This window comes from Sceloporus occidentalis, unplaced genomic scaffold, assembly GCF_023333645.1.
Source record: "Sceloporus occidentalis isolate IW3139 unplaced genomic scaffold, rSceOcc1.0.p SCAF_14, whole genome shotgun sequence".
In the NCBI taxonomy this organism is placed as follows: Eukaryota; Metazoa; Chordata; class Lepidosauria; order Squamata; family Phrynosomatidae; genus Sceloporus; species Sceloporus occidentalis.
Genome location: NW_028316994.1, coordinates 12,939,623 through 12,959,000, shown reverse-complemented (window position 1 = coordinate 12,959,000; position 19,378 = coordinate 12,939,623). Strand labels below are relative to the sequence as shown.

General features: G+C 40.5%; 1 protein-coding gene across 8 annotated transcripts in view; it reads left to right on the top strand.

Annotated features, from left to right (window-relative positions):
* LOC149304054 (C-type lectin domain family 4 member D-like) overlaps nt 1-19,378 on the top strand; it is a 24,386-nt gene extending 5,008 nt beyond the window's left edge. For 4 of the 8 annotated variants that reach the window (XM_089480150.1, XM_089480153.1, XM_089480154.1 and 1 more), the window contains 7 exons: nt 9,541-9,599; nt 10,227-10,292; nt 11,366-11,428; nt 12,717-12,823; nt 14,126-14,245; nt 16,854-16,971; nt 19,115-19,378. In XM_089480150.1, coding sequence (XP_089336276.1) covers nt 10,229-10,292; nt 11,366-11,428; nt 12,717-12,823; nt 14,126-14,245; nt 16,854-16,971; nt 19,115-19,185 — 543 coding nt within the window. In that variant the 5' untranslated portion in view covers nt 9,541-9,599; nt 10,227-10,228 and the 3' untranslated portion in view covers nt 19,186-19,378. Of the gene's footprint in view, nt 1-1,492; nt 1,937-9,540; nt 9,600-10,226; nt 10,293-11,365; nt 11,429-12,716; nt 12,824-14,125; nt 14,246-16,853; nt 16,972-19,114 lie in introns of those variants that run through there. The other 4 variants (XM_089480152.1, XM_089480151.1, XM_089480148.1 and 1 more) reach the window with 3 other exon arrangements.

Sequence of the window (19,378 nt, the reverse complement as noted above, 5' to 3'; positions counted from 1 at the left end):
AAAGAAACAGTAGCGTCCCATTTAAAACGGCACATACTGTACATATTGCTGCTGTTCAGCTCTTCCTCAGGACCACACAAGAGGCAGAAATCAAAAACATACGTTCCAACCATTTTTTTCCAGAGACAATCCAATTCAGATGGTGACAATAATCCCGGTAGAATATGGATGGAATATAGTCAGGCAATTCTGGTTGGAGGTTATTTTAGTAATCTCAGAAATTACAAAACAGGACATCTCACCTTGTACAAGTCTTTTATTGCTTTCATCCTTTTTGAATGTAAACAGAAAATTGAAACATGAAACATTAATCAGTTTTGTTTTTTTGATGGCAGCAACCAGGATTGAAATTGCTAAAAATGGGAAAACTGGTAATTTCTCCATAGAAAACTGATAGCATCATGTATGGGATGTACTGTTAATGGAAAAGCTGATTGCAAGATCAAAAGATCTAAAAAACTAGCATTTTGTAAATCTTTCGAAGAGACCTGGTTCTCTTTCCTGGACATAGGAGTTTATCACACGGGAGGCAGAGTGCCCAAATTCCATACATAAACGGGGTTAAAATCCCGTGAATATCCTGCAAGAATGGGATTGTTTTCAGAAATGTTGAGGCACTTTGGCATTAACCTGTGAAAAAAGTGGCAAGATTGTTCCACTTTTTAACTTCTGGATTTTCCAGAAGCTAAAAAGCAGCACGGTTTTGCTGCTTTTTGCATATTAATGTTAATGCCAAAGTCGCGCGATGTCTGAAAACAATCCTGGTCTTGCTGGATATTCACGGATTAAATCAACGGGATTCAGGCACTTCCCTCCTGTGTGATAAACACCTGTGTTAACAACGACACCAAATGTCCAAACCTACCAGCTCATCACTTGGGTTTTGGAAGGACATTATACATAAGGTTTCTTACTCTGCGACAGTAATAGAAGACCTTTAATTTCTCCTAACTTTTATTTTGGCCTTTGAAACACAGCTTCTAGAGTTTGTTTTGCTGTTTGTTGCCAAGTTCATTCTTACTTAATTCATGTATATTGTCTTGATTGAACTTCTATAATAAATTTATTTTATTAAAAAAAGAAGAAAATAATTCTGGTAGAATGTGGGTCGAATCTTTGATGTTCACATGCATTTTGAATGCACCTCAGTAAGTTTTTTGGGGGTCTGCCAACCCCACCCCACCCCACTTAACCCAGGATACAGTAATCGATCTTGGTTCTCCCCCTAAAAGATTTTCATTGTCCGCTGTGTGCATAACGGATGCGAATAGACTTGGGGTAAACCAGGATAAAACTCTGGATCCCTTGAACATGAGTTGATTATGCATCATTGACTCCCTCTTTATTTGCAGTGCTGACATGTGTGGGCAACAGAGTTCACAGAGATGTGCATAGATGCAGTTTCACTATAAAATAGTGTGAACAACAAAACATGAGTGAGATTATTTGCATAGTCACACTAAAAACACACACAACCCACATCTGAATAATCTTGGGTCATTTTGTTTGCCTTGTGTTTTGCTCTTTTAATCCCCTCCCTAAAGATTTTTCTTTTGGTATTTCTTCAAACTTTGCAGTTCCCTAAAGCATGCTGATACTTCCCTCTTGCTTCTCACTGGCCTTGTTTATGCTACAGTCTTGGCCTAAGCATTAATTTGCTTTTAGTATTGATAGTGGTGGTAGTAATATTGGCAGGACAAAGGAGTGTAGAGCCTTGCCCCAAGAGGCTTACAATTGACGGTTCAACACAAGAGAGACAGGGAGCAGGAGAAATGGAGGAAATGGAAGTAGCTAGGAGTGGGTGTTTGTATAGAATATCTGTTTATTTTAGTTATGTGTAATGAGGCTTAGTTATAATAAGGGTTGGAGATGAAAGGATTATGGAAAAGTAGCTTTAGAGAAGGGATTTTAAAGAAAAAGAGGTTCAGTCCCAAAGGTAAATATCAGGGGATTAGCAGTGGCTTTTCTTGTGCATTAACACTAAGCATTATGGCTATTTCACACATTGCAACTCATGAGATAAATCTGAAACTGAAGGGGGAGGGTAGCAAGCCCTCCCAACCTATGCCGGAAGGGTCCTTGGAGCACCCAGCAACAAAGAGAATCCAGAGTCCAACTTTAGCTCAAAATAAGCACACCTTTATTCTCCGTACGGGGTGACAGCTGCCTACATGGCAATTCCAAGACTGTCACACCTCATTGTCTTTCTTCAAACCTTTTATACATTTTAAAATGCAAGCATAGCTTAACCAGCATCTTCTTTTGGGTTAACTTTCAACATCTCCCAAAACCAGTTTATTGACTCATTCCTGTCTTCCTGTCTTCCTGGCAAGTTTCCACAGTTCTGGTTAATCCTTCACAATCCTCTTGTTCCTCTTTATCAGATTGCTTGGCCATGTTGTGCTATAATCATTAAACTGCCCAACTGTCTTTTAGACTTTAGGTGTTTGTTCCTCTCATTCCCCCATTTTTTTCTTGTGACTTGTGTCAACGAGTAACACTATCAGTCTTGCTTCTACCAGAACTCCTTCTCTTCTGGCGAATTTCTTCCTGAATTACTGGGGGTCCTCTGATAAGAACTTAACATCACCATTTCTTTGGCCACAGCCACATTAAGCATTCTGTTTACCATATTTTGCATATATTGCATTAGACAGGGAATACTCATACATAAAACCAGTCCTATTACCAAAATTAGGACTCCTGTTATGACTATGCCTTTTACCCATCCTAGATTTGGTAGCCAAGATATTATCCATGACCACCAGTCACTAGTTGGTTGGTATGTTTTTCTCACACTTTCTGCTATCTTGTGCAGTTTTTCTACATCCGTCTCAATTATTCCACTCTCATTAATAAAATGACAACAAGTAGTATTTAGCCACATACATAATCCTCCTTCTCGACTTAACAGATAGTCCAGTGCGATTTTATGCTGGACCAAAACCTCTGCCAATGAGTTTACCTCTCTCTGCAGAGTCTCCAATCCTTCTGCAGATCGATTGGCTAAGCTTTCCATTTGGTATGACAGGATCCTAAGCTGTTTTATATTCCATGCCACACCTAACACAGACATACCTATAGCCGAAAATCTTTCCCCTTCGGTCAGGTATGTGTTATCAGGGTCATATCCATATTTTTCATCATACACCCTTTTTCTCAACATATGTCTATGCCAACCAAACTGTCAGTCCCAGGCTACTGGGGGTTGATCTTGTGGGTGAAACCTCAACTCACCAGCCATAAGGGTTCCAACAGTGCAGGTACCGTTCCATGCAGGTGGTAATATTTTTCCTGCCCATTGTCCACAAACCCAATATACACCCGGGGGCAACCCTCCTATCCAATTACCTGGGCCAGCAAGTAGTCCCATTTGTCTATTCAGGGCCCTCAAAAGTGTATGGCTTCCTACTTGTCCAAATAGAGTGGGTTTACCTTGGATAGAGCAACTTAAGGGATAGGGCAATCCTGTGCAAACCTCGCTACTATTCAAATGTACGGTGAGATTGCATTTATCATAATCTCCCAAGTTTGCACGTTTTACCAGCACGTTAGTGCCATATCCCATGCTTACATTTCCCATCCATATTGTTTTCTCTACCATTTCTGACTGCTGAAAATGGCGAACACATAAAGCTGCCTGGGGCCTGTCATTCTGCTCTAATGAAAATTGTGCCTTATCAAATGTTGAGGGATCTCCTACTCCAAAATATACCTTGGTTACATTCCACCCTGTCAAGTTTAGAGTTGCTGAAACAGTGATTGGCCAACCTTGACCATGATGTGAGGGACCATGTGAACATATCCAACAGCTGCTCCTGTTGAATTCCTTAGAAATATTATTCACCATTTGGTGAAATCTGTTTTGTCCCCACCCTCCATCACATCCTACAAGAAATACAAACATCATAACAATACACCAAATAATCATGTGTTGAACCGTGAAACAAGTGAATTGTGATGATGGGGGACAAATTGGTAGGTCTGGCCAAAATAAATTTGTGGTTTGTGTTCCTGAATGTTTATAATGTCCCTTGGTTCTTTCAGGATCACCCGCGGCTGGCAATCCTTCCTCTTACTTCGAGGCTGATCTTAGAATCATGACCTCGGAAGGGGGGCTCACGTTGCGATGCTGCCCCTTCCTCCATCTGGAACCTGCAAACCTTTTAAGTTTTACCTTAAATGGATTGTCTTTGTCCAAAGTAACTTGCCACTCAGGATCTTTGGTGGTGTAGTCTCTTTTGATTCTCGTATAATGGACCCAAGGCTTGACTCCCTCTAGTTTGACTGCGGTTGGAGTCATCAGCAAAATCACAAATGGTCCTTTTCACCTGGGTCCCAAAGGTGTGGTCTCCCAATCTTTTAGCCACACAGATTCTCCTGGAGAGAAAAAATGTAGCGCAGTAAAAGGGAAAGGGTACTTTGCCTCCCCCACATATTGGTTCAGTTTGTGTAACACAATTCCCAATGCTTGAACCTCATTAATCAAAACTTGTTTTCCCAAAATAGTTACATCTCCTCTTAACTGTTTTATTTTTCAAGAGGGGGGGTCTTCCATAAACCATTTCATAGGATGACAATCCTAACATTCTAATTGGTGTACATCTCATTTCTAACAAACACATTGGTAACACCCGTGTCCACCCCAATCCTATTTCCTGACAGATTTTCTTCAAGTACCACTTCAGACTTCTTGCAGGGGTTTGACTTAGCTCTAATCACACAACCTCTGGGGCATTTTTGCACATATTCAAGAGCCAGTCAATGTATAAAGTTTATTCATTCAATTATCTCAGTGTCTCTTCTGACAATTTCTGGGCCAAGTTGGGATGGCATTCATACTAGTGAATCTGGTAGGATGTATCCTTTTACTCTTCCAATAACCTCAAATGGAAGCTCCTTCCTTGTGGTTAATTCAAAACAAACTTCTGACTTTTCTTTTTCTCACTAATCCTCTTCTTCCACACCTCTCATTGCCATAGCAGGAACATCCTAGGAAGCGGGGTAGAAGGGGGAGCACTAACATTAAGTTCATGGCTTCCCTTCCTTCTTTGTCTAAGTCCACGTCTTCCTCCTCTTCCTCATATATCATCATTCCACATACTCTCATCTGGCCTCTTCAGTCCAATGGGACATATCGTCCTCCTTTCTTCTCTTGGTTCAGTGCTGCTAGGCCAGTAAACTTGCTTTTTTCTTGCATCTGCTCCTTCGCTTCTCTCTTTTCCTTTGTAAACTTTCTGTCTGCTAAGGCTGGGACATTCCTTATTCCTTCTACGACTTCTTCTAGATCACTTCTCTGTCTTTTCTTACAATCTTTATTTCAATGGTTTTACCAAATCTTCTCAGGTCTGGTTACAAAACATTTAAAACTCATTCAGGATCACAACCTCCAAAAACTCAAAAATGCTAAAATGATGAAACAGTGTCCTTTTCCCCAAAAATTCAAAATTCAAAATCCAAACACTCTCAAAAGTGGTTGAATTTCATAAACATCAAAAGTTTAAAAAAACAAGAACTGAAAAACTCTTTAAAGTCTGGAAATGCTTTTCTTTGTTAGAAATCCTTCTCAGACTCTTTCAACTTAGCAAGATGTCTCTCTGTAATTTTATTGTTGTTGTTGTTGCTGCTGTTATCAAGTACAGCTAAAACTTATTCTGCAATGGTAACTTCATCTCCTTTTTCATTAAGATAGCACTCTTGTTATGCTCTGGAACCCTTGTTGACTCTCTAGTGCCTCCAGTGTTCACTTTCAGAGTATTGCAAGAACTCTCTCTTTTTCTCTCTCATGCTTTCTTAAAGCAAACTCTTTGTTCTCTCTGTAGTGCACACAGTGTCTTATCTCTGGCCTTGCCTTGAGGAACTGAAAGTATTTTTTTTTCATCCTCCATGGCAAGAATAAAGGGGGGCAGGAGAAAAAAGAAAGCCTTCGCTCTCTAGAAGGAAACTTTTCCTTTTTAAATTGCTCAATGAAAGTTTTCCTAAAAAGCTGTTAGCAATCCTGTCCCATTTATTTCCTCATTGTCTCCTGCTTTTCTCTGGGTGGTTGGCTGTGGGCTCTATATTATATTTCAGGATTTCTCTCTCAGGATTCCTCTCTCAGGCCTCCATGCATACACCCTTCCTCAGCCTGGATTTCCACAATCCAAAGGCTTCTTGTGAGTCTCTTTCCTTTTACAAACATGCTTGGTTCTTTCATGTGTTCTGCATAACTTTGCAAACCCGTCTTTACTCTTTAAATGTGGTTGTTCTACTGCTCTCACAACCAAATTTCAAGCTTGTCTTTGTTACTTTAGGTTCTGTGTTTTCTAACTCAATCTGTGGAAGTTTGTTGTTTGTACATTGTATGTATTATAGTTTATAGCACTGTGTAACTTTACAGTGCTTTATAAATAAATAATATTTCCTTTAAACTCACACAGATTGGGATTATATTTTTCTTTAACAGGAGTGTTTTTCACACAAACTGGTATTTCATTAATGTGATTTTTCTTCTTATATGATACACAGTCCATTTGGGTGTTTTTAAATTATTCTAACACCCATCTTTCATTTTTCATTTTAAACACTCCAGGCTTTTAATCTTCTTTTTTTTCTGCCCATGCTCCTGGGTTTATCTTCTGTTTGCTCCTTTAAAAATTTTAAACACAGTCCTCAGAGCAAACGGACATAGGCTTTTTCAAATTTCATTGCCAATTTCTAATTTCAGGCAAAGTCTATTTCAAAGGTACTGGGCATCTAGGAGCATTTTAGAACTTATGGGCTATTCAATGGTTTGTATAAACTTTAGTCTCTTCCAATAGGTTGACAAAAGGGGTCTTATTTTCTTCTGGTCTGGTATAGTCTTTTCCTACTTTTTCTCTGGCTTGAGTTGATGCCATGGTTTTCTTTCCCAGACTTTATAAAACATTTAACAATTGTTGGATATCAAGCCAGGTGGGCATATGGGTGCCCATGATGCCTTCAATTAAAGTGGTCATTCCAGTAGGATCTTCCGACCATGGGAATCTGGTTACTTTCCAGTTTAATAAATCACTACTGGTGAACAGTACATGTTGATAAGTACTTTGAATAGTATAACTTGGAATGCCTTTCTCTGTTATTCCAACTGGAACCATTTGAGTGACTACTCTAAGGGGGGAAAAAACTCCTGCTTGTTTTCCTCCTTCTTTTTGTTTGGTTTGGGAGTTATTCTATCAGGATAATCCTCTTTCCTTCTAATGGTGGCATAGCATCTTCATTGGAACAGATTAGTAGTTTATCATCTGTTGATGGTAATTGTTTTATAGCCTCCTCCTTGGGTAAGGTTGGGTAGGTTTGTCTGCCAGAGTCCAGTAAAAAGGGGTTGGTTCCTGTCTTTTTACTTTTAGGTTTCTCTGTTTTAACTACCATGTAACATTATCCATGGCAGATTTTCTTTTACAACATTGTACCATTGTAGTAGCATTGTAGTAGCATTGTAGTAGCATTGATCTGGATTGGTACTTTGCTGTAAAGGCTAACACTTTCCTTACAAGTTCTAGGTCCAAGGACACAATAACTGGCCAGGGGGAATCTAAAGGGAAAAGTGGCCACTCTAACATACAAAAGGTTTTTTTTTTTTTTCCCCAACTTCCCTACTTTTCGGTGCCTGCCGAAAAGTGTTTTTCTCCAAAGTTTGCTAGCATACAATCCAAAGACGTCTTGCCTTTTTGAACCCCCCCTTTTTTTTTTCTTTTCTTTTTTTTTTTTCCCATTGCAGACTACATTTAGTCTGTCTTATTGCAGACTAGGTCTTGGGTGGAGGCACCCACCCTCACTAGCCTGTCTTAACAACTGTTTTCTACTGTTTTCTCTGGGGGAGTCTTTCCTCTTGACTGTCCTCCCCCCCATTGCGGAAACTAGGGTCTTGGGGCACCCTCACCTAGTCCGACTTCCTATGCAATTGCTCCTGAGGTTTATGTCCCTCCAAATCTATAGTCTAGACTTTTCTTTTACTATAACCCAACCGCGGTACAAAATCAACAGACACACAGGGAAAACAGGGATTCACAGCTACTGAAGGAAATGGGGGAGTAGCTGCTTGACTCACAACCCACCAGCCTGGGCCCCCGGTTGCGCAGACGGCAGGCTCACAGGAATCGTGATTAGGCTTATAAAATCACTCACTCAACACACAAAAACCTCCCAACAATATTTCCCTTTCCAATGTGCACTAATAATTGCCTCCTCCAGCGCGCTGGTCTTCCCTCTTGTGGTTATTTTGGCCACTTGAAAGGTCGGCACCTCTGGCTGAGACGTCCTCGTAGGACGGCGGGAGAGCTGCCAACGGTCTAGTAGAAGTGGGGCCCCTCTCGTCGTACAGCAGTCACCGTCGTCCTCCGGGGTTGTGCCAGCTGGGTGAGGCTAACACCTTCCTCTGAAACTCTCAGGCAAGGGTGCTCCACTTCCCGGCCAACCGCACCAGAAAATGAAGGGGGAGGGTAGCAAGCCCTCCCAACCTATGCCGGAAGGGTCCTTGGAGCACCCAGCAACAAAGAGAATCCAGAGTCCAACTTTAGCTCAAAATAAGCACACCTTTATTCTCCGTACGGGGTGACAGCTGCCTACATGGCAATTCCAAGACTGTCACACCTCATTGTCTTTCTTCAAACCTTTTATACATTTTAAAATGCAAGCATAGCTTAACCAGCATCTTCTTTTGGGTTAACTTTCAACATCTCCCAAAACCAGTTTATTGACTCATTCCTGTCTTCCTGTCTTCCTGGCAAGTTTCCACAGTTCTGGTTAATCCTTCACAATCCTCTTGTTCCTCTTTATCAGATTGCTTGGCCATGTTGTGCTATAATCATTAAACTGCCCAACTGTCTTTTAGACTTTAGGTGTTTGTTCCTCTCAAAACCATTAACACTCTAATGTGAGGGAGAACTAAGTTTTTCTAAGTATCCTTTAAATTCTATGCACAACGAAATACTTTTAAATTATGAAGGCTTTCATGGCCGGCATCCATATTTTTTTTTGTTGGTTTTTGGGGCTGTGTGGCCATGTTCTGGATCAGTTTATTCCTGATGTTTCGCCAACATCTCTGAAGATGCCAGCCACAGATGCTGGTGAAACGTCAGGAATAAACTCTTCCAGAACATGGCCACAGAGCCTGAAAAACCCACAAAAAAACTTTTAATTGATCTTTATCACTTTTTCATTCCTTTTTAACTTTTGCAGCTGTGAATTTTTAATTAATGGTATGTTTGTTTAAACTGTTGTATAGCTGCCCTGAGATCCAAACTGGGAAAAATGCATGATATAAATAAGAAATCAATCAGTCGAGTGTACAAATTGGAAATGTAATGGATACAGAATACACACATGTGCCCAAATGCATATGGTGTGTGTGTGTGCGTGTGTGTGTGGGTGTCCCTGGTTTTTTTGGGGGGCGTGTTTAAAGTGTAATGTGATATTCAAACAGATGAAATCAATCCCCAGAAAAGCTTAAGCTCAAGATGGCTCAGGTTTGTTATTTATTCTGGCAAGGTTTGTGTAATGTTCAAACTACGTTGCTTACAGGGCCAAAATTCAGAATGAGAAGAGTCTTCCAGACTAGTGCAATGTAGCAAGTAGAAAAGGTAAGAATAGGGGTAGAAAGATTGAGGTTCAAATCCTTCCTCTGCTATAAAGGCTGCAGAGAGGTCTTACAGCCTTTCTTGTGCCCCTGGCAAGGTTGTTGTGCAGATAATAAGGATGGATAGGTAAACATGCTCACTCACTAGAAATCCTTTAAGAAAATACAAGTTAAAATAAACAAAACAAATAAATAATAAATGTTAAGTTGTAGTACTTCTGCTGCCACTACAGTCTGCCCTCCATATCCACAGATTCTTTATCAATGGATTCAAACATCCACAGATTTAAAATATTCAAAGAATATATGAATTTCAAAAAGCAATCCTTGATTTTGCCATTTTATATAAGGGACACCATTTACTCTGCCATTGTATATAATGGGATTTGAGCATCCACGGATTTTGGAATCAAACCCCAGTAGATATCGAGGGCCACCGTACTAAAAATGTAAAGTGCCAAAACTAAGGGCAGGGGTGAAATATACATACATACATACATACGGAAATTGTCTTAACTGCAGAACCTGTCAGTTGAAAGACCTGTATAATAGTCCTCATTACATCCTATGTGGAAGTAAACTTTGGACACTTTTTCCCTTTCACCACTTGTCCTTAAATCTTTCTTTTCAGAGATGGCAATTTGTCTTGCTGAACTCGTGACCATTGCTATTGCGATTGCGAGCAGCTTCACAGTAGGTAAGGCGTGTCAGAAAGTGGGGAATGTTGTTGGTTTTTTGACATATTCAGTTTGGAAAAACAAACAGTTATGATTAAAAATGGCAAAATGTCCAATCTAGTGGACGACTGGACAGAGATGATACAATTTTGGAAAGATAACTGGGGAAGAACTGCAGGTTTTTTTGGGGGGGAATTAATTTCTTGATAAATAATGTAAACTTGTGAAAATGTATATGGCATACAAAAGGAAATTATTGGAAAATTGGAACAATGTAAAAAGAAATAGAGAATATAAAAATAAGATAAAAGGAAGGAAAGAAAGAAAGAAAGAAAGAAAGAAAGAAAGTGTAAGAATATGAATAAAACCAGAAGGATGGGGAGAGGAAGTCATTTGTGTATATATTAGAATTCATTTGTGTTTTTAGATTTGTTAATCTTGTCTTTATATGTTGTATGTATTTGGCTTAGTGTATGAAATAATACATATAATTGAAAAAGAAAGAAAGTGGGGAATGGGCAAGAAGTATTAGCTGAATATCTTATAGGGGCAATGGGCAGAAGTTCTTTAGTTGGGCCTCCAGCTCTGTTAGGGGCCATTGGAGGCCACATATGTGTTACTAGAAAAGAGAAACTGCTTCTTCCCAAAAGAGGATGAAAGAAGACACATATCTATGTAATGTTTCTATATGTGCATTTATGAATGTTATACATGCAGATGCACATTCAAAATTAATTATATTTGCCAGTTATCAGGGCAAGGGGGAAGAATCTCAAGGCAAGAGCACTGGCTTGAAAAGCATGTGTCTATGCATTTTCCTCATTTGTTTCACATTTGAATGGGATACTATGCACAACTTTGGTTGACACTTAAGATATCCTTCTTTATGTCATCAGGAGGTGCTACCCCTTGTAAAATCATTAGGGCCTGACCCCTGTGACATCACAAGAACTAATCCCTGGGTCTGGTGTTTGGGGGCTGAAATTTTACAGTCTGCGTTAACCCTGACCTGGCAGCCTTATTTAGAACTGAAACAGGTTTCCTAGACTTTGGTAGGAAAGAGAGACTTGTAAAACAGATATTTTCTTTTTAGATACTGAAAACTCTATGCAAAGGGTTCGGAGGGATGATGATGATGACCGCAGCAGAAGTGAAGGTGAACCTGCACAGTGCTTAAGTATATGCGTGTTGCTTTGTCTTACAATAGAGATGAACACATGTAGCCTTCAAGATTATTTTTGTGGCTGTCACATGAGGTTTGTTATAAAAATATCCAGCATTTCCTCCAAGGCTGGAATTGAAGATACAAGAGATAAAAAGGAATACAAGTATAATCACATGTAGCTAAAAACATACAAAAACTAAGATTAAGATAGGATTAAACTGTCTATAGAACACTAGCATTAACTTAAAAGCATAGAATAAGAATCTGTTTTTAAAAAAAGCCCTTTACAAGTAGAACCAGTTCCCCAAAACCAGCTAGAATGGAGAAGTCACCCAACAGCAAAAGGACTGCAAGGATGGAGTCAGTTTAGCCTTCCTAGGAAGGCTTTCTTACGGAACATGCTGGGAAGACGGTGACATTGAGAGCAGCAAATCTTTCATGGTAAAACAAGGCAACCTGGAAGAGTCTTCCTTGCTTTAATGGAGAATTGTGTTTTAAAGACACTTCTTTAAAACAGGATACCTTCTCAAGTGCCTTGGTTTAGCACAAAAACACTCTACAGGCAAACTAGAAGTGGCACTTTCCCACTTCCAGTTGCTGACATCTGAATTTCCCTTTGGTAAAGTATGCTAAATTGGGTTCTCTAGAATTTCTGTAGCTGTTTTCCTCAATGTCATATCCCCTTGATGTGCTGAAACCACATCTCCCTCCATCCCAATGGCTGGGGATGACAGGGGTTGCAGGTGAGTACATTTCAAGGGTACCAGGCAGGGGATAGCTTAAATTTCTCTTCAGATATGGACACATCTTATCTCAAACACACAGGACCAGAGGTCGAGAATGAGTTCAGCACCTTTGATAATCCTTCAAGTTAAAATCTGGAGCAGATTCACCATCCCACTGCCATGGAAGCCACCAGCCACCATCAAAAAGGGTTTCTTTTTTATCTCAATGCACAGAGAGAAATTGGAGTAAGTGAATGAGAGTGACACGAGAAGGAAAGAGAAAGGGGAGCAGATTATTTGTTCTGGCTAGGCCTGCTTTTTGTCCATTGTCCATTGTTGACATACGGAAACAAGTTCCCCCCCTTGGCCTAGGCAGATGATGAGTATCTCTGCAGAATCTCGCAGACTCTTCATCTTTAGCTACTTTAAACAGAAATGCCAGGGACTGAACATGCATGCAAAGCACATGTAATTCCACTAAAGTCAGGGTGCTTTTCATAAAGTTGTGTTGCTGCTGCTTTCCTCTCATGGAGATCTGTTTCCTTTGTTCCTAGTACTCTTATGCCCTTGCTCTCAAGGATGCTGCGATGAAAATTGGTACCAGTACAAAGATGCTTGTTACTTTCCTATGCATGTATCAAAATCCTGGCAACAGGCTAAGGTACATTGGGGCATGTTCTTTTGTTTGTTCAAATCTTCATATTCTAGGGGATGAGCAAATGCCTAATATACAGGATGTACCAAAAGTGTACCAGCTTGGTGTAGTGTGTATGATTCCCAAACGTTAGTCCTCCAGATATTTTGGACTTCAGCTCCCAGAATTCCCAACAGTTGGTTAAGCTGGCTGGGGCTTCTGGGAGTTGAAGTCCAAAAAACTGGAGGACCAAAGTTTGGGAATCTTTGATATAATGGTTTGAGTGTTGGACTCTGGAGATCAGGGTTTGATTCCCCATGCAGCCATGGAAACCCATTGGCTGACCTTGGGTGAGTTACACATTCTCTGACCAAGAAAACCCCATAATAGGTTTGCCTTAAGGTGACCATAAGTTGGAAATGACTTGAAGACATACAACAACAAACCAAAAGTCATAGCCCTTAGACAATTTACATGACCCAAAGGAGGCGAACATCAGAGAAAACTTTATTTAGGAGTGTTCAGAGGTTATGTGTCATCTGATAAAAAAGTGTTTAGAAGAAAGCGGCCTCCAATTCAAATGTATATAATTTACTTAATAAATTGCCTATGGGGCATGACTTTTGGCACACACTTTTGGTGCACATATCTATATCACCTTATGAAGATACTGAACAGTAATGCTGAGCAGAATCACTGACATAGTAATATTAACTCCGTACCACCAATTGTGAGCAGGATCATAGAGTAGAGAGCAAGGTTAAAGCTACTCCTCATCTCAGCAGTTTTGATCAAGATACTTATTTCCCCAGGATGTTTCCCCAGGTTCAGCCATCTTTCTGTGGGAAGCTATGAAATGTAATTGTAGAATACATGCAGAGGTTTCTAGGTCAATTTGTTGTTGTTGTGTGCATTCAAGTCACTTCTCATTTATGGTGCCCCTAAGGTGACCCTATTACGGAGTTTTCTTGGCAAGATTTGTTCAGCCTTCCCCTGAGGCTGAGAGCATGTGACTTGCCCAAGGTTACCCATGGGTTTCACGGCCAAACAGGGAATCAAACGCTAGTCTCCAGAGTCACAGTCCAACACTCAAACCACTGTGCATTCATGAATATCCAGGTACAATCCAAAACAAAAGAACTGGAAAGTCTTGAGACTTCCATTGATTTGCCTGTGAACATTTTGACACCTTGCTAGGATAGATTAGATCTGTTTTTGGGGATCTTTCTACATTGTTCTGAATCCTCCAATTTCTGGTAAAAATCTTGGCTCATTGCTGTGTACGGTGTTGCAAAGGGGCCCACATTTCCTCTCCTTATCTACCTGCAGCAGAACTGTGAAGACCTCAATGCTCATCTAGCCTCTGTTCACAGTGAAAATGAAGACAGCTTTATCTTTTATCTGATGTGGAAAAGAACAGGTTACTGGCTTGGAGCAGAAAAAACTGATGTAAGTATGGGGTGAGGATGTGGAGCTATGGTTCTTTTCGTTATACAATGAAAGAGTTCATGTATCACATCACTTCTGGTATTCAACAGTGTCCCAGATCAAATGAACAGCCTGGATTGTTTAGATCACCAGCTCTTTCAGAAAGGGTTTTGAGAAGTATAAGCCTGCATAGTGTAGTGATTTGAGTGTTGGCCTATGACTCTGGAGACCGGGGTTTAAATCCATGGAAGCCCACTGGGTGACCTTAAGCAAGTCACAGTCTCTCAGCCTCAGAGGATGGCACAGGCAACTCCTCTTCTTGAACAGATCTTGCCAAGAAAACCTTGTAATGGGTTTGCCTTGGAATTGCCATATATAAGTCGTAGAATCATAGAATTGTAGAGTTGGAAGAGACCACAAGGGCCATCCAGTCCAACCCCCTGTCATGCAGGGAATCTCAGTCAAAGCATCCCCGACAGATGGCCATCCAGCCTCTGCTTAAAGATCTCCAAAGAAGGAGACTCCACCACATTCTGAGGGAGTGTGTTCCACTGTCGAACAGCCCTTACTGTCAGGAAATTCTTCCTAATGTTGAGGTGGAATCTCTTTTCCTGTACCTTGCATCCATTGTTCTTGGTCCTGTTCTCTGGAGCAGCAGAAAACAAGCTTGCTCCCTCCTCTTTATGACATCCCTTCAAATATTTAAACAGGGCTATCATATCACCTCTTAACCTTCTTTTCTCCAGGCTAAACTTCCCCAGCTCCCTAAGTTGTTCCTCATAGGGCATGGTTTCCAGACCCTTCACCATTTTAGGCACCCTCCTTTGGACATGCTCCAGTTTCACATTTTACTAGCTTATTTGTAAGAATATCATGGGAAACCTTGTCAAAGGCCTTACTGAAATCCAGATATACTATATCCACAGCATTCCCTTCATCTACCAAGCTGGTAATTTTATCAAAGAAAGCGATCAGATTTGTCTGGCGTGACTTGTTTCTCTGAAACCCATGTTGACTTTTTGTGATTATGGAATTGCCTTCTAGATGTTCACAGACTCTCTATTTAATGATCTGCTCTAGAATCTTTCCTGGTATTGATGTCAGACTAACTGGACGATAATTGTTGGGATCCTCTTTTTTTCCCTTTATGAAGATGGGGACAACATTTGCCCTCCTCCAGTCTGCTGGGACTTCTCCTGTTCTCCAGGAATTCTCAAAGATTATTGCCAATGGCTCTGATATTACATTTGCCAGTTCTTTTAATACCTTTGGATGTAGTTCATCTGGTCCTGGAGACTTAAATTCATTTAGATTAACAAGGTATTCCTCTACTATCTCTTTACTTATTCTGTACTGAAATTCCCCTAATCTGTCCTCTGCTCCATTATCCTCAGGTTGAGCACCCTTTTCCTTTTCTGAGAAGACTGAGGCAAAGAAAGTGTTGAGTAATTCTGCCTTTTCTCTGTCTTCTGTTAGCATTTTGCCATCTTCTCCATGTAGTGGCCCTATTGTTTCCTTCTTCTTCCTTTTGCTGCGGACATATCCAAAAAAGACCTTTTTATTTTTAGCCTCTCTAGCAAGCCTGAGTTCATTCTGCGCTTTAGCTTTTCTGACTTTACCCCTACTCATGCCTGCTATTTCTTTGAATTCCTTTTTTGTGATTTCCCCCTTTTCCCATTTATTGTACATATTCCGTTTAAAACTTAGCTCAGTTGAAAGTTCCTTAGTCATCCATCCTGGGTTCTTGAGACACCTCCCATTTTTCTTTCTCACGGGAACTGTTTGAAATTGTGCCTTCAGTATCTCACTTTTGAGAAACTCCCATCCGTCCTGAACTTGCTTCTCTTTTAGTATTGTTGACCATGGGATCACACTCAGTATTTCTTTAAGTTTACTAAAATCAGCTTTCCTAAAGTCTAGAATGCGTGTCTGACTATGCCTGGCTTCTCCTTTCCACTGTATAACAAACTCCAGGAGAACATGGTCACTTCCATGGTTCACCTTAGGGTTGCCATAAGTTGGAAACAAAGGCACATAACAACAACAATAAGCTTCCTAAACTGGTTCGTACTACCATCACTGCAGCTGTGATTATTTGCATTAGAGTTTCCAACCTAGGAAACTCCTGTTGTCCCACAACCAGGAAATCTTACTTCTATTGGACTAGAATTCTTAGAATCTTCCAGCTGGCACAGCCATTGTGGGGCTTTTCACTTGCCATTGGCCATGCTGTCTGAGGGATTTTGGGAGCTGTAGTGCATAAAAAGTAACATTACCAAGCTCTGTATGTGACTAGCCTTTCCCAGCATGTTTGCTCCCTCTGGATAGTCCAGAAAGCCCTGTGTTAGCTCTCTAGTGCTATCCTTTATGTATCCACTCAGCCATATGGCTGCGCAATCAATGGGGCTTACTTCCAAAATGATAGGTGGGCATCATGTTGCATATCCCAGCGGCATAACCAAAAATTGGGAATGATGGCAGTTACAGCGCAATAACATTTGGTGAGCCATACATTAACCACCCCAAGGGTACAGGATTGTTACCTTAATTGTTCAATCAAGGGTCTCTTCTGGTTTTCAAAAACTAACTTGTTTTTTTGTTATTTTATTTTTAATTTCTGAATTTTTAGGACACAGCATCACCCTGGAAATGGATTGATAATTCTGCCTGGGATTACCCTGATAAATTGCCGAACCAGGTGGCAGACCAGCAATATGACCGTTTGACAGTCAGAGCGGGTGATGGAGGTCAGATTGGAGGGAGCGGGAACAAACTCTTTTCTCTCTTTTTATTTGAACATATTCAGCTTCCAGTGCAGTTGAGTTTTGGGAAACAATGGAAAATCGGGGGAAAGACAGAAAGGTGTACCTTCAAAGGGTGGCATATCCTTCAACACCTCATAGATGAAAACTGGGACACATGAGGCTGTGCAACATCAGTGTGGGCAAAATGGCAAAATGTATGAATGAGGAAGAACACGCAAGATAGAGGCTGCAGCAGTTTGCTTTTGTCTGTGCCTAATGGAAAAGGCAAGACTCCATCCCTCCTCTCCTTTTCCCCTTGCTAAGTTAATTAACTGCAAACTGTTTTTGCATTTTGAACTCAGTTTGCAGCAATTTAAGTAAACCAGGATGAAGGGGGAAAGTGGGGGAAAGAGAGAGAAACTAGGATATTTTAATGTGGAATGACAAGAGACTGTCCCTGTCAAGTCAGAACAGTAAGAGAGCATGGAATGGGCTTTTCAACGGGTTCATGTGTGTCCTCATTTATACTGCAAATCTACTTAGTAAATACAGAACAATTTAAGCCTCACTTGTTCAAACAACCTCTGTGTATAGCTGTAAAAAAGAATACCTGATGTTGTATTCCTGTCACTAGTTTGTTTTTGTTTCATGTAAAAGAAAGCATTTACAGAAGATGGGATAGCAAAGGGAAACATTGGATGGAGGACTGGGCCTGGAGATCATTATTTTTGTTCTTAATTTTCTTCTTAATTTCTTTAGTGATTGTTGCAAGTCTGTGATTCTGCATATCTTAGATTGTTGATGTTTCTTCCTCCTGTCTTCATTCCTCCTCTTCCATGTCTAAACCTGTGCTATGTATATTTTCTGCATACAAGTTGAACAGATAGGGCGATTAAATATAGGCTTGCCTGACCCTTTTGCCAGTTGGGAACCATTCTGTTTCTCCATACAGTGGTACCCCGGGTTACGAAATTAATTGGTTCCGCTGCCGCTTTCGTAACCCGGAAACTTTCGCTAGCCGAATAGCCCATAGGCGCTAATAGCGAAAGCCGCGATTTCGTGTGAAATCGCGCCGAAAAGCACCAAAATTTTTTTTCGTAACCCGAAAAAAAAAACGTAACCCGGAACAGTTTTTTCCTTTGGAATTTTTTCGTATCCCGGGAATTTCGTAAGGCGGTGCTTTCGTATCCCGGGGTACCACTGTATTCTTTTCTTACAGTACCCTCTTGTCCTAAGTACAGATACCTCATCAGGACTATAAAAAATTGTAGTGGGACTCCCATTTCTTCAAGAGCATTCCATAGCTTTTCATGATCTATGCAGTCAAGGTCTTGCTATAAACTATAAATCAAATGCTCATTTCCCCCCTGGAATTCTTTGGCTTGCTCCATTATCCATCATATGTTTGTAATGTGGTCCCTAGTGCCTAGTTGGACTTCTGGCAACTCTCTCTCCATATGTGATTGGAGTCTATGCTGTAAATTTTTGAGCATAATGTTGTTCATTTTGCTACACAATTGTGTTTAATGAGACTGGAGTAACAATGAGGGGTGTTGGGCCCACTGTATCTTGAAATTTAGAGGCGAGGGGGGGGGGGTAGGAGGCTTAACTCTTTGAGGTTTTCTGCCTCCAACAAAAGCAAAAGGGTTTTAAATGGTTGCAGATGTACCTGAAAGCTTGTCTGGTCATCTGGTGTGGTTGCTTAGATACACAGATACATTGATCACCATCCATTACAAAAGGAGATTGAGCAAATAGGGAAAGTTCCAGAAAGACAGTATGCATAGAGTCATGCATAAAAACCCTCTTAAGTCCTTTTGCCAGTAGGGGATGTAAAGAGAATGTTTAGTTGAGAAGAATTTTTCAACAAAAACCAAATTCCATAATTTGTCTGATCAAAATAAAGAAGCCATGATCACAACATTTTATCTGTCTAGATGTAGAACAATTATTCTTCTTCTTTTTTTTGGGGGGGGGGGGGGATATAGCTTCCACAATCTCCAAGCCAGACAAATATTATGGTCGGCCAAATATCCACAAGCAATAATAAGAAATAGAGAATGTGAATTGATAAAAAAGACAGAGAGACACTTTGCCTGCCAGGTTTCCTTGTTCTTATTTTTCAAAGTCTTTTTTTCCTCCCCAGGTAAAACATCCTGGACGGTGTCCAAACAAAGCTCTCCACGTAAATATGTCTGTAAATACCTACTGGATTGAGAATATATCTAGAATTGATGGAATAATCCTTCTGTATCTATAAAGCGGTGTTGTGGCTTTGCTTGACAATGATGATTCCAGTAGTGGAAATATTCCGGAGCAGATCACTATCCAACAGGTTTCTTTCTGCTAATAGTCAGCTCTATAGAGTAGTGAGCTTTTGAGTGGCAGAACAATAAAGAAAACATTTTCA